The 17376-nt window shown below is 41.0% G+C and overlaps 1 protein-coding gene across 1 annotated transcript in view; it reads right to left on the reverse strand.

The window, feature by feature from the left end:
* Positions 1-17376, reverse strand: part of slc6a9 (solute carrier family 6 member 9) — an 89076-nt gene that overhangs the window by 71017 nt on the left and 683 nt on the right. Inside the window, exon 2 of the mRNA XM_005933630.3 lies at positions 3306-3609. Within this exon, the coding sequence (XP_005933692.1) occupies positions 3306-3335 (30 nt within the window). The 5' untranslated portion in view covers positions 3336-3609. The remainder of the gene's footprint in view (positions 1-3305; positions 3610-17376) is intronic.

Consider the following 17376-nt stretch of genomic DNA (forward strand, 5'->3'; position numbering starts at 1 on the left):
AGAGAAAAACACATTCCTGTATAATATAGTGACATAACTTTTGTTGCATGGCTGATTAAATGAGTAACTGTACATGCCAAATGTATGTATGCGTATATAACTGTATAGGCCAACTTTTTACATTACTGGGAGTATAAATCTGTGTAAAGAATGCAGTGGATCAGGAAATAACTTGTTCCAAGGACCTTCTGTCCTTGGACGCATTACAGTCTATAAAATGTTGCAAATTAGCAGCATTCAAACACATTAGTTACATATACAAAGAAATATGTCTTGTATGATTCGGGGTAGCATTGCATCTAATTTCATGCAGTTTTTCATTGCCTTATTTTTCTGTTTTAAGTTTTGTCAGAAGGTAAAACCCCTCGTTTGCACCTGTGCATGTGCATCCTTAAATGCACAAACGTGGGAGGCATTGTTGTAACCTGGAAATCACTCCTTTATGTTCTGTAGTTTTTGGTTACTTCATAACTTAAACTAAACATGATGAAAAATAGCATTAAAAAAAAAAATAAATCTCTTGACAATTGCATTGAGAGCACATTGTAGCTTCAAGAATCTGCTGCAACAAACAATTTGACATTAAGTACTTAACATCATCTTATCACAGAGTACCAGAAAGTTTCAGTTTTGAGGGAAACACAAATTCTTATCATGTAAGAATGTCAGGATTTGAGAAACTGAACTTTCTTGGACGAAAAGTAACAAGCAAACTCTTAAAGGCTTGCCAACATTAAACTCTGATCAGTAGCCAGTCCTCGCTGACCTTTTCCTCCTCCTTTGGCCTTGATGGTGATGGAGGGCCAGCTCTGGCCCAGCACGGCCAGACATATCAATACAGCGCCCAGCAGAAAATATAAGCAAAACCTCAGTCCAACTCCTCCTCCTTCCCCTCCCTACTCTCACATCCACATACATACATCTTAACAGCAGACGCTTTAAGGAGTAAAGACAAAGAGACAGCTATCCATGCGGCAAAACCTTGTGCCAGGGCACCATCTGCTCATCCGCTCAGTGGAAGTGGTAACTTCCAGGGCAGTCAAAGACAACGCAGGAAGATTGAGGAGACGGGGCTCCCTTTTGACCGCTGTGAAAGAGCAAGGGAGTAAAGTTTGAAACAGAAAGAGTCCCGGCAGAAGGCTACCAGCCGAGCCAAGCAGTAGCAGGAAGCGAGCGCCTTGTGTTTTCTGAGATTTACGGTGACTGGTCCATCCACCAACCACCTGGACCTGCATAAATAAATTTAACCAGACAATTCAAAAACGGGTATTGCTGAGTGGAATCAAACAATTAAGGAGGAAAGACCATTTCCGCCCTCTGAATAGAGGCAAAGATGAATAGACTGAGTCACATGATAAATAACTGCATAAATTCAAAATCATCTTCTGGACGAGAACATGGTCTAACACGGAGAGACGGAAAAAAAAAAAAAAGAGCTCAAGGAGAGGGAGGGAGGGAAAAAACACAAGTGACAGTTGGGGATGGGAGAGCAAGATACACACACACACTTATCTGTTGTTGCCATCTCTAAGACACAATTGGCATCACTGTCCACAAATGCTGAAGACAACAATCCCAGCCATGAGAAACTGTGTGTGTGTGTGTGTGTGTGTGTGTGTGTGTGTGTGTGTGTGTGTGTGTGTGTGTGTGTGTGTGTTGCTGTCTGCCATCACTGCTGCAGGTGGCGTACGATCTACCTGCAGCTCTGTGCCTCCATTACGCTTTTCAATGTGTTAAATCATCATAAAGAAGCAGTTTAAGTAAAGCACTCACTGAGCAGTACAGCAGAATGGCTTCAAACGCTTTGGGTCGACAAAATTCAGTTTAAAGATTACAAATGATAGAATTTTCACTTCTCTCAGGTGAGATGAATAGCTAAAGCCTGCACTGAAACAGTACAATATCCTGAATTGATCCATTCACTTTAGTTTATTATTATTAGCCTTCAAACCGCTGCTGGCTGTGAGGAGTAACTACAGAAACACTTGATTGATACTTCAGTTGTTTCCTCTATACTTGCCTGCTGTGTGCGTGAGGTCTGTAACTTCCTAGTGGCCACAGAGTGCCACTTACATCTCAGTTAAATGCAGGCACATGTAGCCAAGAGTATTCACATCTACCTCTTGACACAATCATTTAAAAATCTCCTGTTGAGCTACAGCCAAACACACAGAACTTTTTGGTTTTCTTCCCCCCCCCCACAAATACCCGGCAGTGCCAAAGCAATCAATCAACTGACTGGCTATCTGTCACTGAGCTGTAAACTCTCTAACACAAACACAAACAATTTTTGAAAGCCAAAAAAAATACAAAATTATATCTCCATCCTCCAAGCACCTTCAAATGTTTGTGCGGGAGAGACGCTGATAACGGCGCCCTCTTAACTTCAGACGGTGTGTTTGCATTTTAGCGGGGATATGCATCTTAAAAGGATGCGGCAGTGAGAGAGACAGAGAGAGAAAAAAAAATGTCAGCGGGGAGAAAAGCAAGGCTTCAAACAGGCAAGAATGTCAGATGAGAGTTGGAGCTCAGTTATCGCCGTCTCAAGACGGAAGAGAGAGAGAGAGCGAGAGAGAGAGAGAGAGAGAGAGAGACGGAAGGAGAGGTGACCGGACTGCCAATGACGCCAAACCTCTATTTAAAGCTTCCCCAACAGTGTAGGCCTGACACTGACACATTTACCTCTTGGCCTCATGTTTTATCAGCAGCCACCTCCTCTCCAAAAACAAAACAAAACAAAAAAAAAAGTGAATCCACTTTTACTGTTGTCAGCTCTTGCAGAGATCAGATAGCTGGTGAGAGTGTGCTGAGAGGAGAGCTTCTATGCCTGCAAATGAACTTTGGGGGTTTTTGGGACCGTGTTTAGTTGCTAATGTGTAGTTAAGCAGTGCCATTGTGAACAGCAGGGGGTGACAGCTCCGTCTCCTGCACATAAACACCGACAGGATAATCACCCTGGTGGGGAAACTGCGGCCGTTTTTTTTTTTTTACTCAGCGAAAAACCTGTGAATCCTAATCCCAGGTTACAAATTTCAACATAAAAACGGGAGAAAAAGTAGGAAAGTATGAGCACAACAGCCTACTTTTGAACACATAACAGGTTAGAGTCCTGTGAATGGTCCCCTAGTGAAATGAAGCCAAACCACCTGGCCTCCAAAGGGGAGCCAGAGGGTGACTCAACTGGTGGTCCAGCAGCTGCATCCCACCAGCGGCCTACAGCTGAGATGTGTTTGCATCCGCATGTTACTGCTTTTAAAAAACACGAGTGTGCGCACACGTGTTTACTGAACAAAAGTGAAACTTACCAGGATCCCAGCAAACTGCTTCTCTTCCATCCTTCAGGACCTCGTCGGCAAAGATCCCCTGCCTCTCTCTCTCTCTCGCGCTCTCTCTCTCTCTCTCTCCCTGTGTCTGGGATGGACTCGTCTGCCTCTCGCCCAGCAAAGTTTGGAGTTTTCTGAGGTGGTCGAGGTTCGCTGGAGCGTCTTCACCCCCGTCGCGTCGCTCTCTCTGTCTCTGTCCCCCCTTCTTCTGTGCTGCTTGCAAGTGTAGCTGAAGTGGCGTCGCTGCTTTGTGCTAATTCTGCCCTAATCCAGAAACTTTTCTATGCTGTGAAAAGAACACGTGACAGGCAGAGAGGGGTGGAGGGAGAACAGGAGTTGGGGGGAGAAAGGGGTAGGGTAAGTGGGGAATAGGGGGGGAGGCAAAGCAACACTTTTTTTTAGTTTCTTGTCCCCTTTGGCCATGTTCAAAACAGCTTGTCAGTCTTAGTACATGACCTGCTCTGAGGTCAAAATTTTTAAAACCACACATCAACTGTTTATGGTGAGAGTTAAAGAAAAGGTGGGAATGTAACTGGTATAGTGTCAGTTATTGTGGATGCAGGCAAACAATTCAGAAAATATGTAGTGACAGATTTGCATTTTTTTTTAGCAAAGCAGCTGCCATAACAAAGTGCCCTTTTGTGTAAAGAGATTAACTGTTAGGGAAACGTTTAGACTGCCCACTGACTACTGCTGTATGGAAGCCAGACTGGGAAAAGAACACTCAGCCTGGATCTGGAAGAAAAGTGGCCGAAAATACTTTGGATTGAAAAGTTTCTGAAATGTGCATCTGGGCACTTACCTTTCACTGCATCCCTGCACGCATGTTCAGAGCAAACAACATCAACAGTAGTTTATAATAGATATACACCTATAAATACTACAGCTACAGATTCATCTGCAGCTGTTTCTGCTCATGAATTAATTACAGATTTGGTTTACCAAACCTGAAAAAGCCAGTCTTCCCAGCAGCTTATATTTCTCCAACAGTCCAAAACACAAACAGATATAAACTAGACATCCCTCAAATCTGAAGTATGTCTCCCTTTATTTGGCTCAGGGAATAAAAAAAAAAATTCAGTATACTAAAAGCGCTCGTGAAAAAAGGAGAGAAAAGGTGGCCAAATATAACCACTATTTACTGTTACAGGCATTAAAAAAAAAATAAAAAATCCCCCACACATGTCACATACACGGGAGCCTACAGGGACTGGAAAAAAATGCCTCCCCCTGGGGTCAACCATCATACGCATCATGATGCACACTGATAAAAAGATGGGAAGAAACAAAACGAGGTTAAAAACTGATCCTTACCATCCACAATATGATGTCTGAATAGAGAAAAACCACACAACCAAAACACAACCTTGTACGTGAGGAAAAGGGCTAGCAGCTCGGCCGTGAGAAACTCACTGACACAAAGGCTGAAGTCTTTGATCAAATCACCGTGCTCTGGCTCCTTCTCACTGGCTGGGTAATGTATGTACATAAGGTAAGAGTTGAGCCAAGCCTATTGGGCAATCCAGGGAGGCGTGTCAGCAAGAGGTTACGTCCAACTTACTCTGAAACCTGACGTGTCTGTTGGCCCTTGTGAGGCAAGTAGCTTCCAAGCACAGACTGCATAATGTCCCACGGTACCGCCTTGTCCCTAACATGAAGTAATCTTATCAATAAAAAAAAAAAAAAATGCCAAAAACCGTCTGATTATTGTAAATGTGAGATTGTTTTTTTTTTTTTTTTTTTAAATGAAGTATTTTCTGGTTTTGAACTTTATATTACTTTCCACAGAGGAGCGGATTAATGGATTAACTGAGAATGAGAATTATGTTGTTCCCTGCTCCATTCACCACTAAGTTGCTTGTGAGGGGAAAAAAAGCAGAAATATCCATAACCAATGAGCTTGGCAAGAGGGGCTCAGGAGGTGAATCTTGAAGATAAAAAAATAAAACGTTTTTGGTTTGGATGACGTTGGCTCTTTAGAGAATTTAAACATTTCCCTTAGTAAAAAGACAGGCTGCAGACTGAACACTAATACGTGCCCCGACTACACCACAAAAAGCCAAGGATGATGCAAAGTAGGTTCAGAGCCGACTGCTTACACAGCATTAATGATAAACCCGGTAAGAATGAGCTCCTCAGCCTCTGGTTACCTCTCATTTCTTCCACCCTTGTATGTAAAATTACTTGGACATCTAAGGAATATTAAAAAAAAAAAAAAATCAGTTATAATGATGAATATGAGCTTATTGTGCAGACTGACATTTTTAATTTGAGGTTATTCACGACCAAATTAGAGGGAGGGTTTAGGAATTACAGCACTCCAAAAGTAATTGGAAAGTTGACTGAAAAGCCATTTCATGAGCAGGTGAGTGCTATTGTTTAGTTATTTATTCATAAATTAAACGGGTCAGGAGTTGTTTGCAGGATGCATCACAACATCAAGTCCAAATAAAGAACACTCTAAGAGTTCGATATATCACAATCCGAGTCTACAGCACTGAGATGTTGTATGAAGAAATGCAGGAAGTTACTATAAAGAGCAAATGAATCAAAAGCCTGCAGAATAAAAAGGGGTAAACTTTATAAAACATAAAAAGAGATCATTTCTGGCACAGAATTATCTGTAAAAGTTGTTTCAGTACCATTCAAACTGATCTGTATGCATGGCCATACAGATCAACAGCTCTTAGTTTGTTTGTCGTTTTCCAGTACATGGTTCCTGGTTGATTTCTCAAGGTTTACATTCTCAGCTTTTCCTAGTTTTGCAATTGAGCTTTGTTCCAAGTTATAGTTTTGTTTATACTTAATTTCTTAAATCATTTTATATTTTGCATTTTGGCCTCTATCAAATAAACGGTTTCCCTTTTGTAGAAACCAGCCTGCATTTTGGGTCCTCAACTTCACATAGTCTTCAGGACCTACAGACAGTGACAGTATGGTCTGACCAGGCACAGCCCCAGCAGACACAACCTGTTTACATTAGAGGAGTTCTTTTGTTAGGTAGCCAGGCTCCATGGATAATGGTTTTCTGCATTCACCGCCCAAAAGAAACAAGATGTTCAGATCCAGACTAACTGGGTAGTTTGTGCTACTCCAGATTATGTGGATAATCCAGAGTCTGTGCAGGATGCCTCCGAGACGGTGCCTCAGCTGGTGACTTTCATTTGTCCAGAGCCTCTGGTGTATCCGAAGCCTGAGCAGGAGCTGCCAGATCCCGAGCCAGTACAGACTGTGTGCCCTGCACAATCCCAGCCAGAGGAGACTGTGTGCACTGTGCAGCCCCAGCTTCCAGAATCTGAGCCCAAGGGACTTGTGTTGATTGACCCCGAGTCTGAACAGACTAAGACTGAGACAGGATGACTCTTTTGTGAGCGGCTTCCAGCTCATCCACCTGACAGTCTCCTTTGTTGAGAGTCATCTGCTGATCATCTGTTTGGCCTCCAGAAGGTCTCTTTGACCACTACTGGACTTCAGATGGTCCCTGCCTCTGTTGTTAGTATCCTGCCATGAGGGGGTCACCCTCATTCGTAAATGCCAGCCTCTAGAGGGCCTTCGTCTCCATCACTGGCCACCTGGCCAGAAGTGGTGATATAGCCCCCAGAACACCTCAGTCACCACTTCTGGCCACCTCTGGAGAGGTCCCTCTGATGCCGCTGCCAACCTGCGGGCCAGCCTCCTGAACTGCTTGGTCTTCAACGCTGGGCCCCAAACAGACCCTCAGAAGCATCCTCCTGCTCAGCTCTGCATTTGGGTCAAACTCCTGAGCGAGTACTTACAAAATTAAAAGTCTTATTCAATTTTTTACAAGGCTACTTTTCAGTTCTAATAGAGTTTTTTTGTGTTCATATTATTGCGTGAGTAGAGTCTTTAATCAATGAAAACATGAGTAAATTAATAAGTAGTTAATAGAGGTAGAAGCTGAGGATGGACACTTTTCAGCGACGGCAACTACAAGACCCTGGTGAGTAGCAGTGTCAGCCCGTCTCTCCAGTCCAGAATAAAATACCTCAGCATTGGTGCTGTCAGAGGATGAAGTCCAACGTTTCTTTTTTTGCAAAGATTAGAGAAAAATCAAAGATTTTCACACTTGTTCCCAAGTACATGCACTACTTTTATGTTGAAAACAAATGCATGCTAATACATGAAACTAAGATAGCTAACATGATTAACAATATAAGAAAAAGAATCTGCATTTCATTGTGAATCCCCAAATGTAAAAGAGTAGGAGGCTGCCTGAAAATGTGCAATATATAGTTTGCCTTAAAGCGTTGGGTTGGGACAAAATCCTTCTCAAACAAAACCCGACACTTTGGGCCTCTCCTTGCCTTGATTTATGACCTCTTGACTTTCCATATCTTTACATTTAAATAAGTTCATAAAAGTGACAGACGACTTATGACAGAGGTCATGGCAAAATAACGAGTAATAATAAAGAGGGTTCAAAAGTCAAGGCTCAAGGTTTGCTCTTTGCTTTCAAGTTAATTCCATCAAACTCACAAAGCAAAAGAAAATGTAGTTAATATATTTCAAAGTTAATCCACTTATCCTAAATGCTGCATTAGAATTATGCTGTTTATCAAGGTGGGGGGAAAAAAAGCCATGATGGCCCTGGATAGTTACACATTAAACACTATGCATAGGCAGTTTTCTTTTTTTGTTGTGGCCCCATTGATCTGGGGATAAAACAGCCTGCTGAGTCAAAGAATTGGAAGGAACGAGGTTCACAAATGACAGATAGTTTGTTGCAATTACATTTTTGCTGAGCCATCGCTTCAGCAAATAAAAGAGCTAAGGTGGATCCACGCAAGAAGAGCTCATGAATTACTTTCCTTTATTTACCAGACAGATGCACCACTAGCCTCCTGCGTGAAACAGTCACACAACCTGTACTTGATTTGTACACATCTACACTGTAGCACTGTGAGACACAACGTACAACGCAGTGGAATTAAGACAAAACAGCACCCATTATTATTGTTTAGAATGCATCATATTTTTGCAAATCGGCCATGTTTACTTACTTTCAATAAAGTCAATATGCAGCAGAATGATTGGAGCTCCACAAGCTCCGTTTTGTCATAGCAGGCAGTCTGTTCCTCACAACTAAGACATTGTGAGGGTACTCAAAACAGCAGTAACTATGCTTGGGCCTTTGTTCAGCATCCAGTAAATAGAGCCAGCAAACTATGCATTACTTGTGGACTGCAGAAAAAAAAAAAAAAAAAAAATAGGGATTCTCACAATAAGGCAATGGCATTGGGAATGAGAAGATATGGGATTTGTGAAGCACACAAACGTGATTTATTATTTCTGTATTGTGGCATTTAAATTCTATCGTCTGCTGTTGCACACTAGTTTGAGTGGAAGGAGACTGCTGCAAAAACATATCATCAATAGGAGCAAATCTCCTGCCAAGACAACAGGTAAAATTAGTGCTAAATATAGAAATGCAGATAGCAGAGAAAACCTTTTCTGACGACAATCAGTGAGAAGCAGCCGGTACAATAAAAACACACACACAGGCATATACATACCTGAAGAGGGCCTGACCTCTCTTATCTTAATGGAATGGAGACTTTGGCCAAGAGATAATAACGATTTAAAGGACCACAAATACACATCGCTTTACAGACATATGCCACAAAAGAAAATGCTCACATGATCTCATGTCATATGAGAAAGGTTGTATCAGTGGGTAATTAAATATCACTCTAATTACTGTGATCTATTAAGTGTCTTTAAGGTAAACTTATTCCAGTACAGTAAAGTATAGGGCTTTAAAAGATTTCATCATTAGCATACATGTCTGCATCAAAGGATTTGGGTAATCTGGAGAAATCTTGGTGTGCAAGAGGTAATGCCAAAAATCAGTATTGAATGTTCATGATCTCTGCACCCTCAGGTGGCACTGCATTTAATAAGCAAACAAACAAACAAACATGATGACTGAAATCACTGCATGGGCTCAGGAACACTTTCGCTTCATTGTTTGTGAACATAGTTCACAGTGCCACCCACAAACACAGGTTAAAGCTCTAACATGCAAAGAAGAAGCCATATGTGAACATGATCCTGAGACACTGCTATCTTCGCTGGGTCAAAGGTCATCTAAAATGGACTGAAGCAAAACTGGAAAACTGTTCTGTGGTCAGATGAATTAAAATTTGAAACAGAGGCCACATCCTCTGGACGACGGGGACAATCTGTCTTGTTATCAGTATTCAGTTTAATAGCCTGAATCTCTAATGGTATGGACGTACATTAGAGCAGTGGTCCCCAACCCCCGGGCTGGTCGAATTTTACCGGGCTGCAAGAGTTGAGGTGGGTGTGAAATTTATGGTTTTCAGGTTTTTTATTGTTTTTTTTTTTTTTAATCGTTTTTATTGTTAATCTTCTTTTTCTTGGTACCGGTACTGGTTTTATTTTGTTGTATTTATCCGTGACACCTTAAAGGCCGGTCCATGACAATGTTGTCGGACATAAACTGGTCCACGGGGCAACAAAGGTTAAGACCGCTGCATTAGAGCCTGTAGAATAGGCAGCCTGCACATCTGGTGGATAGCCACTGACAATTAATGCTGAAAGTTATATGCAGGTGTTAGAGCAACACGTTCTCATCCAAATGACTTTTTTTTTTTTTTAAGCGAAGGCTTTGGATACTTCAGCAAAACAATGCTAAACCCCATACAGCACCCATTAAAAAAAGCATGGCTTCAGAGTCGGAGAGTTTGGGTGCTGAACTGGCCTGCCAGAAGTCTAGGCCTTTCACAACTAAAATAATTTGGATTATCATGAAACAATAATTATAACAAAGATGAAGAACCATTGAGCACCTAGGATCTTTTATCAGACAAGAATAGGAAAACATTCCCCTCCCAAAGCTCCAGCAAGCGGCGTCCTCAGTTCCCAGACCTCTATGGAATGCTGTGTGTGCTGGGAGGTGGAAAATGGTGGAGCGGCCACAGCGTTTAAGGATTGGAGGAATGGCTGTTACTTTTATTATTATACTATTTTTTTATTAGTCCTTTATTTATCCAGGTAAAAAAAAAAAATCTCACTGAGATTAAAAATGTCATTTCCATTTTCCAAGAGAGACCTGGCATCATACTAAAAGATAAGAACGCTATGCTGAAATGGAAACTGCGTCAAGGACAGAAACAACTGCATTATACTGCTGATACAACTTGAACTTCTGCCTCTGAGTTGTCATTTTCTGAATTTTCAGTTTGTATCTCTTCTTGCGTCATCTGTGTGTTTATTGGTGTAGAGATACTTGTAGCAACTGTAGCCATCCTTACTTACTCTGTCAACTGTGTTTTGTCATACAGTAACTATATGTTGGGACTCCTTGTGATTGTACATCTCAAGCAGCTTATGATAATAAATAAACTCAGTCTCTACTACTTCCCAGCGTAAAAAGTGCTTCAAAAAGTGCTTTAGTCTGACTCCTGAATGAATGAAGGTAAATACAGCGTCTCTTTATGTCTGTCTCCACGTTGGTTGAGTGTGGAGTAAGTGCATATGAGAGCATGAGGGTGGGAATGGATGTTTGTGTCTGTGTGTGCCTGTATGTCTGTGTCTATATGTCAGGTTGGGTATCAGACGCCACCTCTCTGGGGACATCTCAGGCCCTCCAAGGTTTGGAGGCCTATCTCCACCCACCACCACTTCCCCTGCCAGTGGCGGACTCCCTCAGGTGTCGGTGCGTTGGTGGTTCTTTGTGTCTGGGGGTGGGCGTCCGGGTACACACCGGCTCACTCCTTGGCGGCCGCTTATCGGGGCCTGGAGCCTGGGGCTCGCTCGGGCCACTTCGGAGGTGGGGTGCCCCCGGCCTCTCGGCCTGGGGCTCGGTCACTCAGGCACAGCTGGCTGCCGGCGGAGCTCACGGGGCGCTCACTGCAACTCCCCCTGGCTTCTGCTCCGCGGCTGCTGAGTGAGCCCTCATCTGGGACTCTCCTCAGCTCTTACTGGGACAGTGGCGCGGCTGCCCCTCTGTTGGTCTTCCTTGGTCTCTTGTGTTCTGGGGGCCTCTGGATGTCTGGAGTTTTGATCTCCTCCATACCTGCTTCATGACCCTGGAGGACGGGGCTGTGGCCCCCCACACTCCCTAGCAGATCGTTACATGGAGAAACCTTTGGAATGCAAGCATGCTGATCCACACAGGTATGCACACAGGTGTACACACGGGTATTCACAGACGCGGACTACAGCTTTCTTGGCTGCTGCCTCAAAGCACATTGTGCGCTGTCTATCTTGCGTGCTGCACAATATCGTTTATTATTTAGTATCTACTGATATCTACTGCTAGCTAGTTTATTGTGATGGTGCCGTTTTTTTTTTATTATGTTGCTCTTTGTTGTTTGCTTTCTCTTCTGTTTTTTTTCTCCATACAGGTGACCCAGGTGTTTTGTTTTTTTTGTTTGTTTTTTTTTTCTTTCTTCCCCCCCTTCTCACCGTCTCTTCTCCCCTTTGGTTTTCTTTCTCTCCCTCTCTTTCTTTCATTCTTTCTCCCTGTCCTATCCCCCAGTCATGTCTGTCCCGTTTGTAGCAACTGAAAATAAAATAAATTCATAATTATAATAAAGGTCAATCAAATGGACCAATATGGCAAGGCCATGATGATCCACTTGGTAAAATAAATCCGCTTGGCATCTTTCTTGGCCTTAAGACAACAATTCTGATGGCCTAAAGATCCAAACGGGACAAAAAAAAAAAAAAAAAAAAAAGTAAATATTTTACATTTTGATTGTAGGAGATGCACTGAGGCCAGGTGAATAAACAACTCACTTGCAAACATGCATTAATGAACAGGAACACAGCACAGTATAAAGGTGAAAGCCCTGTTGAATTAATTTGTGATAAGCCTTGAAACATCTTTCTTTGTTATATTTCTTCTACAAGCTGCACTGAATTTAGATGAATAATAAGGGTTTTTTATTTATTTTTTTATTTATTTTTTAGGCAAAAAGGTTTTACATTATCAGGAATGTTGCGCAACATGAGTGTGAAAGCAGTGTTATCCTTACATGAAAGTGTAATAAAAAAACAAAAACAAAAACAAAAAAAAAAGAAACTGTAAAATAATCATGATCTCTATATTGATCAAAAATAATCATTTTGGTCATAATCGTAAAGCCCTACCTACTGACCATCAAGTTCTCTGAAAATAGCATCACCATTCCTGGAAAACCCCTCAAACATTAGTGCAAAAACAGTAAGTCTTTGTTGATCCCTCATGAGTGGATGAAATATACAGGGTTGGCCATTTATATGGATACACCGTAATAACATGGGAATGGTTGGTGATATTAAAGCCCTTCATAAGAATAAAGTTACGTTGAAACCAAGCACACCATTGTTTTTCTTGTGACATTACCAATAAGTTTGATGTGTCACATGGCCCTCTTCCTATTGAAAAAACAAAAGTTGTATCCAAGATGGCCGACTTTTTTTTTTTTTTTTTTTTTCTTAAATGACATCAGAAACAGCAGTATGCGACATTACGTGATGGCAGAGCTTCAGTTCATCCTTTGTCTTTTTTTTTTTTAAAAATAGGACAGGGGGAATGAATGAGAGAAAGAGGGGGAGAGAAAGAAAGAAAACCAAAGGGGAGAAGAGATGGTGAGAAGGGGGGGGAAGAGAGAGAAAAAAAAAGAAAAAAGAAAAAACTCCTGGGTCACCTGTATGGAGAAAAAAAAACAAACAAAACAAACAGAGGAGACAGCAAACAACAAAGAGCAACATAATAGTAGAGAAAACAAAGCACCATCACAATAAACTAGCTAGTCATAGATATCAATAGTTACTAAATAATAAACGATATTGTGCAGCAAGATGGCCGACTTCTAAATGGCCACCATGGTCACCACCCATCTTGAGGAGTTTGCCCCCTCACATATACCAATGTGCCACAAACAGGACTTTAATATCACCAACCATTCCCATTTTATTACGGTGTATCCATATAAATGGCCCACCCTGTATATCCTTTGATGAAACTTTATTGCTTGATTTGATGTCTTATCAGCTGCAAAAATTTGTATTGTTACATCAGCATTTTTGAGTAAGAGTTTGGGGGTTCTGTGTATCTGAGTTCTTCTTAGCACAGAGACCTTTGATGTTGTGTCTCGAATGAAGCTTTGGAGGTTACAGCTCCGAACACTCCTATTACCATTGTGACCACCTTGGACCTCCAATAGTAGCTGAATAGCGTAGTGGCATTACTCTTTTTGGAACAATAAGTCAGCGTTTAAATTCCAGCCAGGGCAGGGGTCCACAGACTAAGATCCCTCATGCTAGTTGTGCCTCCCTCTGCTCATGAGTAAGAGATAAAAAAAAACTAAAGCCATCGTGACTCAGATATCACCGAGCTTAACAGAGTTTAGGTCAGATGTCAGTGAACCAAGGCATAACAGGCCCAGTTATAATCTGGACACAAGTTCAATTGAGATTTTTTGGCATAAACAAGCCAGTTGTGCTCAAAACCTGTCGAACATGGACAAATTCTACAAAGAAGAGTGGAAAAAAAAATCCAAAACAGTGTAAATTTACAGTTGCTGTCATTTCAGAAAGAATTTTTTCTTTAAAATGAAAAGTAAGTCAAATTCTTTTGGAAGTTGAATAAAATATGCAGGTTTTTGCTGTGGATTTTGTGAAAATATGTCAGTCCAGCAAAAAAATGCAGGACATAAGCAGGGTCGCCATAATTAGTAATTTCCCCCCCACTTTGAGCTGCCTTTGATTTCCTTGCAGATTATTTTTGCACCAGATCCACTTGGGCTGTGTACAAAAAACACCTGATGTTTTTCATGACATGATCTTTGAGGACAAATACCACAAAGCAAGAGTAAAGAGGAACTTCGGTGCCCCCTAGTGGTGGTAACATATATTGTGGCTAGAATCCATCCACCCTTATAAACCAGTCCAGTGTCATCTCCTCCACTTTAGGGCGGAGTTTAACAGAAAGCTTTTATGCATTACTTAACGGTACCATCAATTACTCATTTTGATCCTACTTCAAAGCAGCTGCAATTACAGCTATTAATTACAGAGATCTGTGACACCACAGCTAACCCGCTGATGTTGTGTTGCTACTTCTCTGCATACCTTTGCTCAGTTTTCTTTTGTTTTTGTCTTGATGTCTTTCAGTGCGTAAAGCTCATCTTCTGCTCTAGTTGTCTGGGCATTCCAGACATCTGGACATGTCCGACCCAACGCTTCACAAAAATAACACTGAAATATCTGAGAGCATTCTGTGAAAACTGTCTGATGCAATCCATGGGAAAATTCCACAGTTACAGGTATTCCAAAGCTATAGACAAATGTGTTGCAAGATACCTTAAAGCACATGAAACCCTTCTGTGACACATGACTGACATCTGGACTGATAATCAGTGCCAAAGGATACAGTTTTTCTATAACTTGATGATTAAGTAACAAGGTGAAACATGGATGATGATTGAGTGAACATAGATGAATGGACCACAGACTTCTCAAGCTGTCACACAGTTTGTCAGATAACATCCAAAAAGGCACCAACATCACCACGGCAACTAACCAGTTTTTGGAGCCAGCCCTGCTCAGTTTTTATAACCTACTACAATGCAGTTCTTCTGCAACACTTTTAACCCCAGAGTTACCATTTAGTTAAAGATTAAGTGAGCAACAACATGTTTTTAAAACAGAGCATTGACATATTATCATAACCTTTTTTATGGCATACGTGTTAAGACTTAACTACTTCCACATCCAGCTGACAGTTTCTTTAATTCATGTTGTCTATTTCATTCATATTGTGCCAAATCACAACAACAGTTGCCTCAAGTAGAGAAAACCTAAACAATCAGACGACCCACTATGAGCAAGCAATTGGTGACAGCAGGAAGGAAAAACTCCCTTTTAACAGGAAGAAACATCTGGCAGAACCAGGCTCAGGGAGAGGCAGCCCTCTGCCATGACCAGCTGGGGATGAGGGGCAGGAGACAGAAGAAAACACATACTGTGGAAGAGAAATTCATAATAACTAATGATTAAATGCCGAGTGGTGTATAAACACATGGAGAGTGGTAAGAGGCGAGTGAAGAAGAAAAAAAAAAAAAAAAACACTCATCATGGAAAGCCCCCAGCAACCAAGGCCTAATGCATTTAACTTTGAAACTGTTCTTTGGATGTTGGCATTCCAATTCCAGACGGGTAGGATTTCCTATTCATATATGAAAAGATAAGGAACCAATGTGACAACTTACAGGTAGGGTTTAACTTTACAGAACCGGTGATGGGGAACAAATTTTATCACTCATAACTTTATGAACTATTTAATAAAGTAGGAAAAATGAAGGCTCGTGTTAACTATTGGTAGCTGGTTTACCACTTGGCAAATGTTAGAGCTTCCTCCTACACTACCACTTCCCCTTCAATGTTCAACAAGAAACTTGCAGGTAAGCCACTGAATAACAGCTTAAGTACACAAAGCTATTCATTTTAAAGTTTAAATGTCCTTAATTAAGCTATCAAAACAGGTTTGTCAGCCCTGTCTAGACCCCTTCTCCACTTTGTATAACCTGGATTGTTCAGATGCACACATGTTTTGTAGAAAACCTGAACTCTTTAACAGAATGAGACTGTGTGTCAGGAAGTGCATTATGAAACCATGTGAGCAAGAGCAACTCACTGATGTTTTTCATGTAAATGGTTAGATTTGACAGTTCAGGAGTCACTACCTATAAACGTTGTTATTTAGCTATGAGGATGTGTTGGAGACATAACAAAGTTGGAAAAGCTTAATTTTCATTTTCTAGCATTAAATTACCACATTATATTGTTGAAATAACACTCTTATTGGTAATTTACTTTTCACTAGCTTTTAAAACACTCAAAGGAGGGCTGGACTTGTGATCATGGTAAAGGAACCCATGTGGCCTAGAGAGCAGTGCCTCGGGAAAACAAATAGAAAATGTTAAAGAAAAGTACTCTTTTGTGGGAGTAAAGATTCAATGGAAAAGGGTGGCATGTCGTTTTATAGTGGGCTGGACTGTTGTTAATGCATGCACAGTCTCTGTTGACATACTACATATTTATCATTCAGCCCAACAAACAATTTGAATAAGTTGTGACGATGCACTTGAAGCATACAGAACACATTAATTCTTTACTGATCAGTGGGAAGCTTAGACTGCATTGAAAAACTAGAGAATCACCATTGATGACATAATGATTCATTTTATCATCAATGAAACAGCAACTCTTTATTTGATGTTTATCTTTGTTTATGTAAAACTGAAAGTTGTCTCAATTAACATCATCAGGGATTTGATACTTTTAATTTTCTGTATAGAAATTCTCTGTAAATACTACTACTGCTACCACTAATAATAATAATAATAATAATAATAATAATAATAATAACAACAACAACAACAACAACCTGGCTTGCTGTAATATTACAAGAAATGCATAATTTTGTGATTTTCAGGCCATTACAGCATTTATCATCAGTAATAACACTAGAAGTTCAATAACCATTACTTGAATTAAATAAATGTAACATTGGCATCTTACCTTAGGTACATAATTTGTTATTCACTTTAAGGTACATAACAAATCATGTAACTAAAAGTGAAGTTTTCAAAGAAGTTCACTATGAGCACAAGCAATTTTCAGATATGTAATGGTAGACAACATCAAAGTAAGAAAGGAAGAATAGCAGCAACAGAGCTGTCAGGAATGATCAAGACGGTGCCAAGAAAAGAGTCTGACCGCTGCACTTGATTCCCACCCACTTTGACAAAGGCCACAACCATGTCACCGCAATGTCATTGCATGAGAACAAAAAAAATGTGTTTGATCAAGTTGGACAATTGCTGATTGAGGCCAACTTTAAACCTATCTAGCATGTTAGATCGCTACAACTAAGTTTCTGTAGTTCAAACGTGGGCTTGTTTGATTTCATTCAACAGTGTCTCTGTTAGTGATACAAGCCTTTCACCCTTGAGACAAAGTATCTGACAGGAAGAAAGGGGAGAGGAAGTAAGAACATTCTACCGCGGAAATCCCC

Source organism: Haplochromis burtoni, unplaced genomic scaffold (assembly GCF_018398535.1).
Source record: "Haplochromis burtoni strain Fernald_Lab_line unplaced genomic scaffold, NCSU_Asbu1 Contig_172, whole genome shotgun sequence".
Lineage (NCBI taxonomy): Eukaryota > Metazoa > Chordata > Actinopteri > Cichliformes > Cichlidae > Haplochromis > Haplochromis burtoni.